This window comes from Tripterygium wilfordii, chromosome 21, assembly GCF_013401445.1.
Source record: "Tripterygium wilfordii isolate XIE 37 chromosome 21, ASM1340144v1, whole genome shotgun sequence".
NCBI classification, from domain to species: domain Eukaryota; kingdom Viridiplantae; phylum Streptophyta; class Magnoliopsida; order Celastrales; family Celastraceae; genus Tripterygium; species Tripterygium wilfordii.
Window position 1 is genome coordinate 5,149,015 of NC_052252.1, and position 13,611 is coordinate 5,162,625.

Sequence of the window (13,611 nt, forward strand, 5' to 3'; positions counted from 1 at the left end):
TTGAAAGAAATATTGAAGCTTAAAGCCCAACTACAGGGCCCAATAACACTAAATAGCCATAGTGAAAGAAGGCTAAAGCCCAATAGCAATGACATGGTCTGATAGAGATGTTGCAGAAGAGGACTTTTCACGATGTCAATTGTGTGATTTAATACGTGCTTATATTATGCACAGCTTTGAAGCTGGTATATACAAAATACAAGAAAAAGCATAACCAACTGAAAGTTTCCATGATTTTATGTTGGGATTTATTAAGCTTAACATGACAAACTCACCTATTTACACAAGTTGGTTTTGCCACCTTGTTAAATGGAGTCACCAAACATGAGTTTATGCCAACCATGTTAGACTTGTTAATTGCCCACTGTTCATGTAGTGATATCCACTCAAGCAGAACAAGAAAACCCAAGTATAGCAGCGAAATATATGTAGAAAAAAAGTAAGTAGGGAAGAAGAACAACATATAGTTATCCTAGTTCGAACTCAACACGAGATCCTACTTCCAGCAATAGTCCACTACGATCTTTCGAGATGCTTACAAGTAGAGTTTACAAGAGATTAACACCTTCCTCACTGCCTCTCTTTCGCTCTCTTTCCCTCTATCTGAACATAAAAATTAGGTTAAGTTTATGTTCTAGTTTTACAACTTAAATCACGACGACACCGCTCGGGTAGTTCACTACTTCTTTAGCGTATTCTGTAAAAGGCCAACAACCCTTCAGCAAAGGTGGTTAAGGCATAAAATCAACTTGGTGGTAACCAAGTTCGAGTCCTCCAACCCGCTCACTTAACAAAAAAACACTATGCAGAAGAAACAACATCAATGGTCCGTACTTCCCGGCCAAGTCTCTTAGTGTCATGGTAAGGTGGAGAGCCAATCAATTGGTGCAAATTTTCTAGAAGAGGTAACTTCCATAGACCTGGAGGCAGGTTTGAAGTTGATTTGGGTCTCTTCCCTATCTTCAGAACAATTATAGTAAAGAAAACAAAGCTCGAAAGGATTGCAAAGGACTAGAATTGTCAGGTGAACTGGTAAAGGGTGGTAAGGCTGGAGTTGGGAACCTTGTGCTTGTTAACAACTGGAGAGCGAGTGATAAGGAGTTGGAACTAAGTGCAGGTCATCTCTTGCTCTCATTGTCACACCGAAGTTTTCGGTCATGTTGAGATCTTGATGCTTCATTCCACCGGGAAGATTCCAGTCAAAATAGTACAACAGTTGTGAAAGCGAAAGCTCTACATTTGCAAGACCAAATGTCATGTCAGGACACAGCCTCCTCCCAGCACCAAAGGGGATATATTCAAAACTAGTCCCCTTGTAATCAACTGAACTATTGATGAATCTCTCCGGATAAAATCTTTCTGGTTCAGTCCAATACTCGGGATCTCTTAAAATAGCCCATGCATTCACTATTACTTTTGTTTTGGCTGGTATCTCGTATCCATTTATCTGACATCGCTCTGAATTTTCTCTTGGAAGTAGAAAAGGCAATGGAGGGTGTATTCTTAGAGTTTCTTTAAGAATGAACTTTAAATATTTCAGCTCAGGAATGCCTGTTTCGTCGACTCTTCCTCTGCTATCGAAAACATGTCTCACCTCGGCTTGTGCCTTCTTCATTACTATCGGATTTTTTATCATTTCTCTCATAGCCCAATCAACAGTCGTCGCTGACGTTTCACCTCCAGCAACAAACATGTCCTGAAGAACCAAAAAAGGTTTAAGAACCAAAGTAAGTAGCATGTACTCGTGTTCATTCATTTGTCTTGAACATTAAATTCTTACCTGAATTACTGATTTGATATTGTTAATAGTCAACGGAAAATCACCCTCCTCATGGAATTTTAAGAGAACATCAACTAGGTCTTCGTCTTCATCGTCACCTTTTCTGGTTTTTGATTCCTTAATGTGTTGGTTGATAATGTTTTCAAGTATCATGTCACCTCGTTTATGTAACCTTTCGGTTCTCGTGCTCTCGCCAATAATCCAATGGAGCAATTTCAAGGAAGGAAACATATCCACGATATCGAATCCCGTTCCTCTCTTCATGGCTTCCTCAGCATATGATATGAATTCTTCATGTTCATCGCATGTCCTCCCAAATGCCACGTTTGAAACCAAGGCGTACGTTGATGTGTAGAGTTTTTCCGTCAGGTTGACCGATGATCCAGCATTCATACCAATCCATTCTATGAAATTCGACATCTCTTGCTCTCTTATCGGCCTGAACGATTGGACACGTTTCATGCTCAAAAGCTCTAGTGTGCATATTTTCCTTAATTGCCTCCAATACTCGCCATATGGTGCAAAGACAATGTCAGTGTGACCATAAGTCATGACTTTCATAGCATTTAAAAGAGGCCTCGAAGCAAAAGTAATGTCATGAGTTTTCATTACCTCTTTTGCATACTCTGGCGAAGAAACAACAAATGTGGGTACCTCCCCAAATTGAAGGTGCATTAAGGGTCCATGCTTTTTGGCTAAGTCTAGTAGTGCTCGATGTGGTTGCTTTAGTACTAGTTGGTGTAAGTTTCCTATAAAAGGCACCTTCCACGGCCCCGGAGGTAGATTTGAAGTTGGTTTAGGTCTCATAACCATCTTCAGCACCAGCACCATTAGAATGAATAAAATGATGCCGGAAAGGATCGGGAAGGACGAGAGCTGGAGGTCCATGAAGAAAATGTTGATGAATTATGTGCTAGATGTGAGCAATGACTGATTTGCAAGAGTTGAACATGTAGACCATGGAGCTCTCTGTCTTCAACCATGGCCTGCATTATTAAAGATGACATACATAACATACTTGCCTGCTTCAAGAAATATAATTCTAACTTCATTGTTTTCTGACTTATTGTCTCGTCTTAATAGGAATCTTTACCAACTTTGATGTTCACGAGGATGCAATTTCGGAGGATTTACGGTACAAGAATTTTAGGATTTATGGAAATTTAGTAAAAAAAAAAGGCTGTAGTTATTACAAGAACACACATAATGTGCAGGAGTATGCATGTCTACTGCAACCACTTTAGAACATTAGACAAGTCTGTCAATATTATAAGAAGAAACTAACTTGGTGCCTTTTAAGGCATCGAAAAAAAGTTGATTATGTTAAACTCAACTTGAGCTCTCAAGAATCGATTTGAATTTTGGGTTATGTTAAACTCAATAACATACCTCCATAACCATTTGAAGATGGAAGTGGTGATGGAGCCATTCTAGGAACTGCTGGAAGCTCAACCAAGAGTATGATTCTAACAAGCTTCTCTTCTAATCTAAAGCTCACTCAAGCCCTGCCTATATCCTTTTGTAACTCAACAAACCCAGCAAAATATCTCGAGAAAATATCTCGGAAGCATTAGCTCTCACATAAACACACGTGTGTAGCAAAAATGGGCTGGACCTAAAAAATGGGCTTGAGTCCAAGAGGAGTAAGAGAAGTGGCTTGGTCCAATGGACTGACCAAAACCAATAGTAGAGTATATCCCTGGGTCTTTTTGCATAAATGTCAACAAATTTCCATCCCGTTGTGACCCAAATACACTTAAATGAGTAGTGCACAATAAATTATGCCAAGTCCATAAATTAATTCAACAGATTAAGGATGATGAGGGGTCGGACTAAGTACAAATCTTATCTTCGTCTAATCGTTATACCAAACTCTTACAGAAGACGCTCTGGGCTGCATATTATATGATAATACAAGTAAGAAACTGCATATTATTAGAAGAACCTCAGTTCTCACTTACAACGCAATCACAAAGCTCCATAAATTACACAAAAGTTATAAAAGCATATATAACCTGGGTTTCTCTAGATAACGTAATCAGACCAGTCCGAAATATGTGAAGTATGGTCCATGGTAAGACTAGGAATTTTATCCAATTTAACTGGGTTTTCTTTTCCTCCAATAAGCCTAGCAGGATTGCCTACAGCAGTAGTTCTTGGTGGAACCTCCTTTAGCACTACTGAACCAGCACCAATCTTGGCACCATCACCAATCTTAATATTCCCCAAAATACAAGTACCTGCACCAATCAAAACCCCATCTCCAATCTTTGGATGTCTATCCCCAGACATCTTACCAGTACCTCCTAAAGTCACATTATGCAGAATTGAAACATTATCTCCAATCACAGCAGTCTCTCCAATCACAAGTCCTGTTGCATGATCAAGCAATATCCCCCGTCCGATTTTCGCCCCCGGATGGATATCCACAGAGAAAACTTCAGATACCCTGTTTTGTATCAAAAGTGCCAAGATTTTCCTTCCTTGTGTCCATAACTTATGTGCAATTCTATGTGCTTGACAGGCCAGAAACCCTTTAAAGTTCAAGAAACAATGAATATAGCTTATACAAGCAGGGTCTCTCTCTTTCACCGCCATTAAGTCATCCTTCACTGCTACAATAATCTCTGAATTTTCTACAAGAACTCCTAATAAAATATCAAACAGAGTAGTACTAGGAAGGCCAGAATTGCTTAGCTTGATCGATATATGATTCGCCAAGGCTCCTGCAAGTGATCGATGAGACAAAATCGAACTATAGTAATAGCTCGACAAAATGGGTTCTTTCTCAAGATCTAATTTTGCTTCTCCTTGCATCTTGACCCATATATTTTCTTCCTCATCCTTGAAATCTTGAACAACTGTGGCTGTATGTATGTTATTTGTTTGTTTCTTCAAACTGGGTTTGCAAGAAACATGGTCAGGGAAACTGGGTTCTCTGCAATACTTCATGTAATGGTGGAAGGAATCGTTTTGGGACCTGTTGGGATCGCGAGAAAGTTGAGGTGTGTCTGTCCTTGAAGTGTCAACGCAAGTGGCCATTGAATTGGAGGGAAGAGAGAAAATAGGTGAAGATGAGAGAAGTTTGGGGAGAAAGAGAGGAGGAGAGTGTCTATATAGAAGGTGAGAGAAGACCAAAGGCGTCATGGACATTGGACAATGAGGTGGTGTTTGGTAATAATTCTTTAGGAGTCGTTTGGTTCCTAGAATCTAAAATTGTTTCCTAAGTTTAGTTTGTGTCATTCATAGGATCTAGAATGATAAGGAAAGTTGGCTTTCACTCAAACGAGAAATTCTCATTTTCTCCTAAAAAGAGAATAATTCATATAATCATTATTTATTTTTAATTAAATATTATAATGTCAATTTAAAAAATATATATATCATTTTGACAATATCCTATAATTATGTATTTTAAATATATTATTTTATTTCTTATTTTGATATGTTATCCAATGTGAAATAATTGTAATTTTTACTTTAACCAAACATGGTCAAGAGAATCAATAATGTCATGAAAGTATGATGAAGACCTTTATACCTTTCGACAAGTTGGGTTGAAATTTGGATAGATTTAGCGTAACTCCAAGCCCAACAGCAATATGATATTGTTCGCTTTGGGTCGAAACCCTCACAGATTTGCTCCTCTAGGCCCAACGCCCGCGCTTAGGCCCAGAAAACCTATCATATTGTGTTAGGTTGTGGAAACTTTTTATCCACTAGTTGCTCTTTCCTTTCTTTATTGATGTGAGATCTCATCATTCCACCCCCTTAAGGAGTCTACACATCCTATGACAGTAGCCATGTAGCCTTCCTTCATAGCCTTACCATTCTCCAAGTTACTGGGCTTCTTGCCTTCTTTTTTTTTTTAGGCACGCCCATGCCAAATACTAGCCCACTATCTGCCCGCCTCTGGCCCAACTAACAGCCCACAACCTTTACAGAGTTCTCTCAACAAGAACACCAATAATGAAGACCTTTGGTCTTCTAGAAAGACTCGCAACGTACGCAAACCCAAACACATTAAGATATTGTCCACTCTAGGCCGAAACTCTCATGGATTTGTTCCTCTAAGCCCAACATCCTCGCTTAGGCTCAGAAAATCGGTCTTACTGTGTTAGATTGTGGAAACTCTTTATCTACTACCCGCTACTGCCTTTCTTTTTTTTAATCCAAAGGTAAAGACACTTTATTCATAAATTAGTCTGGCATAAGAAACCCCTACATAATCAGCCCTGATGAAAGGGATACACGAGACAGGAGGAAGAATATAATAATGGATACCCCTAGGCAAACTGAAAGCAAGAGAAGCTATGTTATCAGCACATTGATTCGCCTCGCGATAGATATGTCGGACAACAACATGCCAATCATACTTGTGAAGAAGATCCCGGATGCATCCCACTATATGAAACAAAGCATTTACTGGAACCTGATGACTATTGAGCATGTCAGACACCAATTTAGAATCCACCTCAACCATTACCCTCCTATAGTCCAAATCCCAAACTTGTCGTAAACCGATCAGAACACCCCATAACTCGGCACAAGGCACAGAGCACAACCCGATATTCATAGTGAAACCAGCTAACCAATTTCTGACACTATTACAAATAACACCTCCGACGCAAGCGCAATTTATATTAGCCCGAAGAGTACCATCGGTATTAACTTTCACCCAACCATCCTCCGGAGGAATCCACCTAATCAACTTCTCAACTTTAATCCTCCTCATACCAGCCAGCCTACCCACCACGTTGTCTGTCAACATAGAACTCTTCACATGCTACAGAATAATATGAATGGGATTTAAAGGCACAACAAAATCCTCCTCAAAAAGACACTTGTTTCTCCATTGCCACAACAACCAGCAAGTCACTCCAAAAACAATAACCCATGGAGGACCATAAGAGGTATGCACACGAGAAGACAAATTAGTAAGAATCCAATCCTTAATATTAGCATTAAAAAACTGACTATCAACTATTTGCCACCCAATATTCTTCCAAATACCCAATGCCCATGGGCAATCTCGGAGGACATGAAGACAAGTTTCTGCATGATTAACACACCGAAAGCAAGAATCATCTGAGGTCATACCCCTCCTTTGTCTTGCAGTATTAGTCAGGAGACTCTCGTGGCCATTAACCAAAGAAAACACCGAATCCTTTGAGGTCCCTCCCATTCCCAAATCTTTTGCCAAACCTCCTCATGCGTAGAACTAATATCATGAGGTCATACTTCCTTTCTTTACCAATGTGGGATCTCATCAAAGTACTATCACATTATGATCCAAACATTGGCATCCCATCTTCAAATCCGCGAACCAAACGAGCATTGAGTTTTTTTTGGGGAAATTTTTGTTTGTATTTTGATTCCCTACAAGAAAATATTATATTGACTATAACTGTGTATTATTTAAATAGTCAAAAAGATTCAATTTTTTTTGTAACTGATAGTTTTTCAGCCCATGCTCATCGGACAGCTGTGCCAACTCTAAACTCGGGACACTAACTCAGTCCATTGGCGACAAGTAAGACTAGACCAAAATCTGTGCAGAAAATAATGCCGAAATTATTGGGTGAGGGAGTTGAACTTGTGACTTCCCGTATCTATAAGAAGTTACCACAATAAAAAAGATTCAACTTTATATTTTTTTTTAATAAAGTATATAAGACATTAAACTCCTTTTATGTGATAAATCCAAGCATAAGAGTCTTCCATCTCATACTCATCATGGTAGCTCCAAAGAAATCAATTAGACATGGGAGGTAAAACACGAACATAAGAGTCTCACCGACATTAAAATGACTCTCAAGAAATGAAAAGTGTTGTAGTAGAAGTGTCTGCGATTGAGTAAATAGTTCCACGAACGAATATATCGGATAAAATTGGGAAATGCAAAGATTTATACAAGTTATACCTTTTGTCATCATTTTCCTGAGAAATCGTTAGGTATAAAAATGTTAGATACATGTGACTCGATTGGTGAAACAGTATCTCTCTAAAAAAGGATGTTTCTTTTTTATCGGCTTACAAAAGAAAATATTTTGTTGTGAATGAACAAGATACGGGGGAATTATCCTTATGTAAAATTATAATTATTGATACGCATGTTTCCACATAAAAAGGTAAAACTTCTCGTCTTTAAAAAAAAAAAAAAAATTATCCAAACCAATTCTCTCGGAATTAGTTTCACCTCCAATTTTATTTAAACAATAAATATTGCGATGGATGAATTTATTCTCTGTTTCTCTATTTATTTGGGACAAGTTGTAGCTCTTGGGGTCTACTCTCTTTTTTTCTTTCTTTGGCCACCATTGCATTTGCACCAAGAGAGGTGGAGAGAATTTTGAATATTTTATGAGCAAGAAAATAAATCGATGTAGTGTTAGGGCTCCAATAATTTCTTTTTTTAAAAAAAATTATAAATATATTTTGATTGAATTTATCAGTAAAATCATATATATTTCTTCGTTCAAAATAAAAATCAAATTCATTGCATTGCATCGCATCATGAGATATATAGATTATTTCAAATTCATATTCAACTACCCAAAAGTTCATATTTTTTTTTACGTTCAATTTAAAACTTTGTTCGGTACAAAATATATATGGTTGGATTCATAAAGAGATAAAGTTTATCAAAAATCAAAATCCATTCATTTTTTTTAATAAAAAAATTAAAAAAAATTTGTAAAGCTGGCCAATTGGCTATCCGCCAACCCCAAGAGTTGAAGAGAAGTGGAGAAACTTGAATTGAGTTAAAGACTGACAATGACAATGATTGGTCAATCAATCACCGCCCCTTTTACCACACACCAAGAATCTCTTTTGACGTTCAGTCAATGCTGGCCGCTGCTGCTTTCTATGTCATCCATTACGTCGTCTTCATTTCTTTTTTTTGTTCTAGATCCATTTAACTCCTCAATCTTGCATCGCATGATTTGTGTTGTAGAATCTAGATTGGTGGGTGTTAACAAAATATAAGACAGTGAAAGTGATTGAATTCAAGCCAAGCCTCTCCCTTCACAGACAAAAGTTTCTTTGTTTGACTCGCAACTTCACATTCTGTTCTCACTTCTCATTCAGCATTTTTAATCATTTTCTTTTTGTAATATATATGCACAATCTCTTTCTGAAAACTTTTCTTGTCTAAAGCAGTCCCACAGGGCCACAATACAAAGAAATGAAGCATCTCTTACCATAGAATTGGAATATGCTATGGCATTATCCTTTTGAGCAGACAAAGTTCAAACATGCATCAATTCACTGCAATTATTAGAGTAGCCCACACAAATGAATGTGTAAAGTTTTAATGCACCTGAATTTCCACATAAAGAACCAAACCAAGATGTATTGCAATGAAACTTGGCATCTTCAGGCATAAGTAGAAGATAGATAGTCCCACCACCACTTCTTGAGAACATATTCATTCACCAATGTTATCATATCATCAAATCAATAATATCACAAATGTGTCCCAAGATTTTTGTTAGCATAGATACTTTCATACTGTTGAATACTTGAACTGGACAAGTTTGTGTTCCACTAGAGGGTAAAGCTTGCTGATAAACATTTCTAGCCAAATATTCATTTGCAGGATCCAGACCAATCTACAGTATACTGTTTACGAGACATTGTAACAAAAACAATGAACATCTAGCAGTATCTAAAGATCGTGTTGGCGTCCAGCCTAGGTTTGATCTCCACCGTGAATCCAAGACGGCTATTTTTGTGTATTAGTCCAGCAGCTGATGAGGGGGATACCATATTCCCAATTCTTATGAAAAGGATTAAAACAATAATCAGTAAGTCGCAAGAGACAGGATACAGGCAGTATAAGATACAATGGCAAATGCGAGGAACTATAAATATCGGGAAATTGTAGATATGAAACCAAAGAGCATGATATGTGGACATGAACAGGTAAGATATCAGTGAATCCAGGAAATGAAGTAAAAATTATGTAAGAAAAAAATCAGGAGACGCTATTTTGGCATCAAACTCACTATGTAGAGAAGAACCTAAAAATCACGGAAAAAGCATATTTGAAGAACGAAATAACTCCAAGGAGGTTACTTCCTCCATCGCACATGATAATAATTCTTCTTCTACAAGTTTCAGGAATCGATGACCAGCAACCAGTAATCATTCACGTCACACTAACAAAACAAAAAGTCTTTTTTCGCTATCATTAGATTCATGTTTATCCAATGAATGACATGCATATTTTATGTATATTCCATGGTGTTGGAACCCACAAAAGAGCCCCACATGGAAAAGAAATGGAGAACTTGAGTGGCTTATAAACAAGTGGTTGGACCAAGCTCACAAGCCATGGTTTTGAGAGCCATAATGGGCCTCCCAACCACTTATGCAATAAGCCCACTTTTAGACCGGTAGACCCCTGTAATGTGGGTTCCCCAAGGTCCAGAGTCTCAACACATGGAAACGAAGGAAGATGCAAAGATGAAAAATATCAAATAGCAAAGAAACATCCTGTATAGTTCAAGAAAACTGTTTCAAGAGAACTTTGGTTTTCTAGGTAAAATTATCATGAGATCGGGAGCCTAAAGTTGGGAAAGAGCTTTACCTGAGATTTAATAATGCTTCTTTAAAGTTTTACTTCCACATCAACCCCAGCTGGAAGGTCAAGTTGCATCAAAGAATCGATGGTTTGAGCAGTTGGGTATAGAATATCAATGAGGCGCTGGTGGGTCCTGATCTCAAAATGGAACCTAGCATCCTTGTGCACATGTGGGGATTTTAGAACACAATAGATTCTTTTCTTGGTTGGCAGCGGCACAGGACCCATAGTCTTTGCATTGGTATTTTTTGCAGCATCCATTATTTGCTTGCAAGAGTCCTCGATCAAGGGTACCCAATACGATCTGAGTTTGATCCTAATTTTCTGCTTCGGTGCCATCTGCAAATAGAAACAACAATTTCGACCTAATTTCAATCATGCTAAAGCCATGATGTAAGGAGACAATAACTAAAGTTAAACAAATAACTGGTATTATGGTTACTTGGTTAGACATAAAAAGGAGTAATGTATTGTTTATCGGTCCAGGCTCATGCACTGTTAAAGGAAAGGTCACTCCAAACTGTCTTTGATGGGAAAAATCATGATACAGTTCAGTGAGTTAACTTCTCATGACAAGCACGGAAGCAAATAAGGAAAAACATTTGACGATTAGCCCAAGGGGAAAAATCCATTTTAGAACTAGAAAGCTTAATTATCCTAAACAGAGATTAGTTTAAATATCACCAATGACGAACCATGACAAAATTAGTCGGACATATGCTTTAAGAAATGGCTTAGAAAAAGTAGAGTAGCACAAGTGTATAAGATTAGGCAGTGGAATCTAAAAGAGGATAAGTATATAGCTTTTAGGCAGAAATTACTTAAGAATGCAAATTGGGGTTTAGTTGGGGAAACAAATTTCATGTGGGGAGAGATGGCAGCTTGTATCAAACAAGTAGCAATTTTTTAGTGTTTTTCTGTCAGCTCAGTTATTAATGCATCTAAGATCAACAATGTACCAAACAGATACCCAGCCACAAGAAGGAATCACTATGGAAAATTAAACTACTGAATGTGTTGAGACTTGAGAGCCAAAAAGATGCTCACTCAATTCACATTAACAAAACAAAAAATGCCAAAGTTATTTTAATTCAGTCACCATATAATCAGCAGCAAGTGAAAGAGTTAAATTCATATAACTTCAATTAACCAATCATCCACAAGCAAACAAGCTTTTAAGATTTTACACCAATCAACTGTTGATTATATTTTTGCCAGGTTCTTCATGTTTTCTTAAGTTATCAACAATCAAAGAACATACCTTGTCCGCATCGGTGCCAATACTGAAAGATGAAGCACTGAGTGTCTCAGAACCACCAACCTATAGCATGCAAAATCAGCATTTCATCACACAAAGAAAAAACATCCAATGCACAGTGCTCCAACAGCCTTTAGTCACAGTACGATAATGAAATGCATATTCGCAAACCATTTTGCAACAACATGAAGCAACTTGATAATCATAGTCATTTCAAAATTATAAAAGCCCCAAACGAAAATTATTTGCATCAAAGAAAATTCAGGAAATGGGTTCGAATTTCTTCCATTTTCCATACATTTTCTCGGCAGCCAAAAGGGATATTAGCTAGGGAGGTAGAGGAAATATGTACCATTAGAATTAAATTTCACTAGCCAAAAAAATTATATGATCCTCAACACACACATATAAAGAGAGAGACAAAGAGAGGGAGATGTTTTTCCTGTACTAAATTTTCTCTTCAGTACACAAATTCTCAAAAATACGGCCTTCGCAAGATTGAGAGACTTACGAAGCAAAATCAAAACTTCGATTAACAAGAACATTAAGCCTGCATATTTATAAAAGTTAATGTAACTTATGCCGCCGTGCGGGTTAAGCCTGCATATTTATGACAGTTAATGTAACTTATGTGGGTTTCTCCCAATTTCATCCACTTTCCCACAATTTTTCAGCAACCAAAATCAAATTGGCATTAAAAAGACGCAAAAGAAGCAAGGTACAGAAAATTAGTGTAAAGCTAACACACTTATGTATAACGCAATTACAGAAAACAAGAAATCCCTCTGGTTTTCCATCTTTTCCTCTTTAAAATCTCACACTTTCTTAGCATCCAAACAGAACAATATTGGCAAATCCATAGGAAAAAAAAATACCTCATAATTATCAGATTCTGGAGGTGGGTCTTGGGCTTCCTGGGTGTCTAAGGCTTCAGGGGCAGCAAAAACCCTTGTTAGTGACTGTGAGGGTTGTAGAGCCTTACTGTGCTTCAAGCCATTAACAGAAGGAAAAGACAGAGAAAAAGAGAAAGAAGAGATGCTGGTTTTGGAGGAGAATGTGGAGCAACTGTTGGAGATTAGAAAAGAAGAAGGCGATAGAGCAGAAGAAATTGAAGCTATTGCCATTGAAAAAACTGTATCGCTTTGCTTCTTCTGTCTGGCTCTGCAACCCTTCCGTGACTGCACTCCTGATAGAGTTATCCGCTTCAATACAGGAGTATTATTCTTTTCTATATATTAAAGAGTTTAATGGATCTGGGCCATTATTTTGTTTTGGGCTTGAGCATAATGTGCACTAAATGGGCTAAAGTACAATTCTAGTCCATTATGGAAAGTAAAGGACAGAGTCCAATCGTAATTCATGTTTTGGGCTTGAGCTAAAGCCCAATCTCATAATGTACCCTAAATGGACTAAAGTACAATTTTAGTCTTATAGAAGGAGGGAGAGGGAGGGAGGGAGAGAGAGAGAGTCCTATCACAAATCACAACCATGAAGACTATAATGTGCCTTGCATTTACTACTCTGAAATCATTCCAAATTACACTATTAAAATCCATAATCAAAAACTCTCAAAGTTGTGTCAAATACTCAAGTTTTTAACACAAAACACTAAATCCTCTTCCCCTCACTCTCTTTTCCCCATCTCTCCAAAAAAACAAACACACATTTTCTCAACCAAACATGCAAAGAGACTTGCTTTATAAGTTCATATACAAACTTTTTTTGAATGAAAAAGAAAAACCACCCAGTTGGAGTTTTCTTCAGTTTCAGCTAAAGAAACTCATAACCGCCATCAACTGTATTCATCAACCAACCCACCTTCTCCATGATCAAAAAAAAAACACCAGTAATTTTTCTCATTTTGGTTTGCATTGAAGAGTTTGAAACCAAAATGCGATAAAGTTTAGTTTTTTAAGGACTATAAAACGCTCCCCTTTATTTATTACACTTCACATCTTTCACACCCCGTTTTATCTCCCATAC

The 13,611-nt window shown here is 37.6% G+C and overlaps 3 protein-coding genes across 4 annotated transcripts; all 3 read right to left on the bottom strand.

Annotated features, from left to right (window-relative positions):
- Positions 1–461: 461 nt before the first annotated feature.
- On the bottom strand, positions 462–3,286 carry LOC119988915 (cytochrome P450 71D11-like). 2 transcript variants are annotated; one of them, XM_038834164.1, is made up of 3 exons: positions 3,170–3,286; positions 1,781–2,766; positions 462–1,696 (listed from the first exon to the last, which is right to left on the bottom strand). In XM_038834164.1, exons 2-3 carry the CDS (start codon positions 2,666–2,668, stop codon positions 1,073–1,075), a joined length of 1,512 nt encoding a protein of 503 aa, XP_038690092.1. In that variant the 5' UTR covers positions 2,669–2,766; positions 3,170–3,286; the 3' UTR covers positions 462–1,072. The 2 variants fall into 2 exon arrangements, with proteins under 2 accessions (XP_038690092.1, XP_038690093.1); XM_038834165.1 differs by lacking the exon at positions 3,170–3,286 and having other exon boundaries at positions 1,781–3,119.
- Positions 3,287–3,559: 273 nt separating this feature from the next.
- Positions 3,560–4,963, bottom strand: LOC119988624 (serine acetyltransferase 1, chloroplastic). Its single transcript, XM_038833732.1, has one exon. The coding sequence runs from the start codon at positions 4,931–4,933 to the stop codon at positions 3,806–3,808; it is 1,128 nt and encodes a 375-aa protein (XP_038689660.1). The 5' UTR covers positions 4,934–4,963; the 3' UTR covers positions 3,560–3,805.
- Positions 4,964–9,211: 4,248 nt separating this feature from the next.
- LOC119988430 (30S ribosomal protein S10, chloroplastic-like) lies at positions 9,212–12,828 on the bottom strand. Its single transcript, XM_038833469.1, has 4 exons — positions 12,504–12,828; positions 11,632–11,691; positions 10,377–10,709; positions 9,212–9,563 (listed from the first exon to the last, which is right to left on the bottom strand). Exons 1-3 carry the CDS (start codon positions 12,750–12,752, stop codon positions 10,398–10,400), a joined length of 621 nt encoding a protein of 206 aa, XP_038689397.1. The 5' UTR covers positions 12,753–12,828; the 3' UTR covers positions 9,212–9,563; positions 10,377–10,397.
- Positions 12,829–13,611: the final 783 nt, after the last annotated feature.

Excerpts from the sequence above, each read along its gene's own strand:
- LOC119988915 (XM_038834164.1), bottom strand. The coding sequence starts at position 2,668 with ATGGACCTCCAGCTCTCGTCCTTCCCGATCCTTTCCGGCATCATTTTA. Across the intron at positions 1,697-1,780 it reads ATATCAAATCAGTAATTCAG|GACATGTTTGTTGCTGGAGG; the intron begins GTAAGAATTTAA and ends TTGGTTCTTCAG.
- LOC119988624 (XM_038833732.1), bottom strand. The coding sequence starts at position 4,933 with ATGTCCATGACGCCTTTGGTCTTCTCTCACCTTCTATATAGACACTCT.
- LOC119988430 (XM_038833469.1), bottom strand. The coding sequence starts at position 12,752 with ATGGCAATAGCTTCAATTTCTTCTGCTCTATCGCCTTCTTCTTTTCTA. Across the intron at positions 11,692-12,503 it reads CAGAATCTGATAATTATGAG|GTTGGTGGTTCTGAGACACT; the intron begins GTATTTTTTTTT and ends TGCATGCTATAG. Across the intron at positions 10,710-11,631 it reads TTGGCACCGATGCGGACAAG|ATGGCACCGAAGCAGAAAAT; the intron begins GTATGTTCTTTG and ends TTCTATTTGCAG.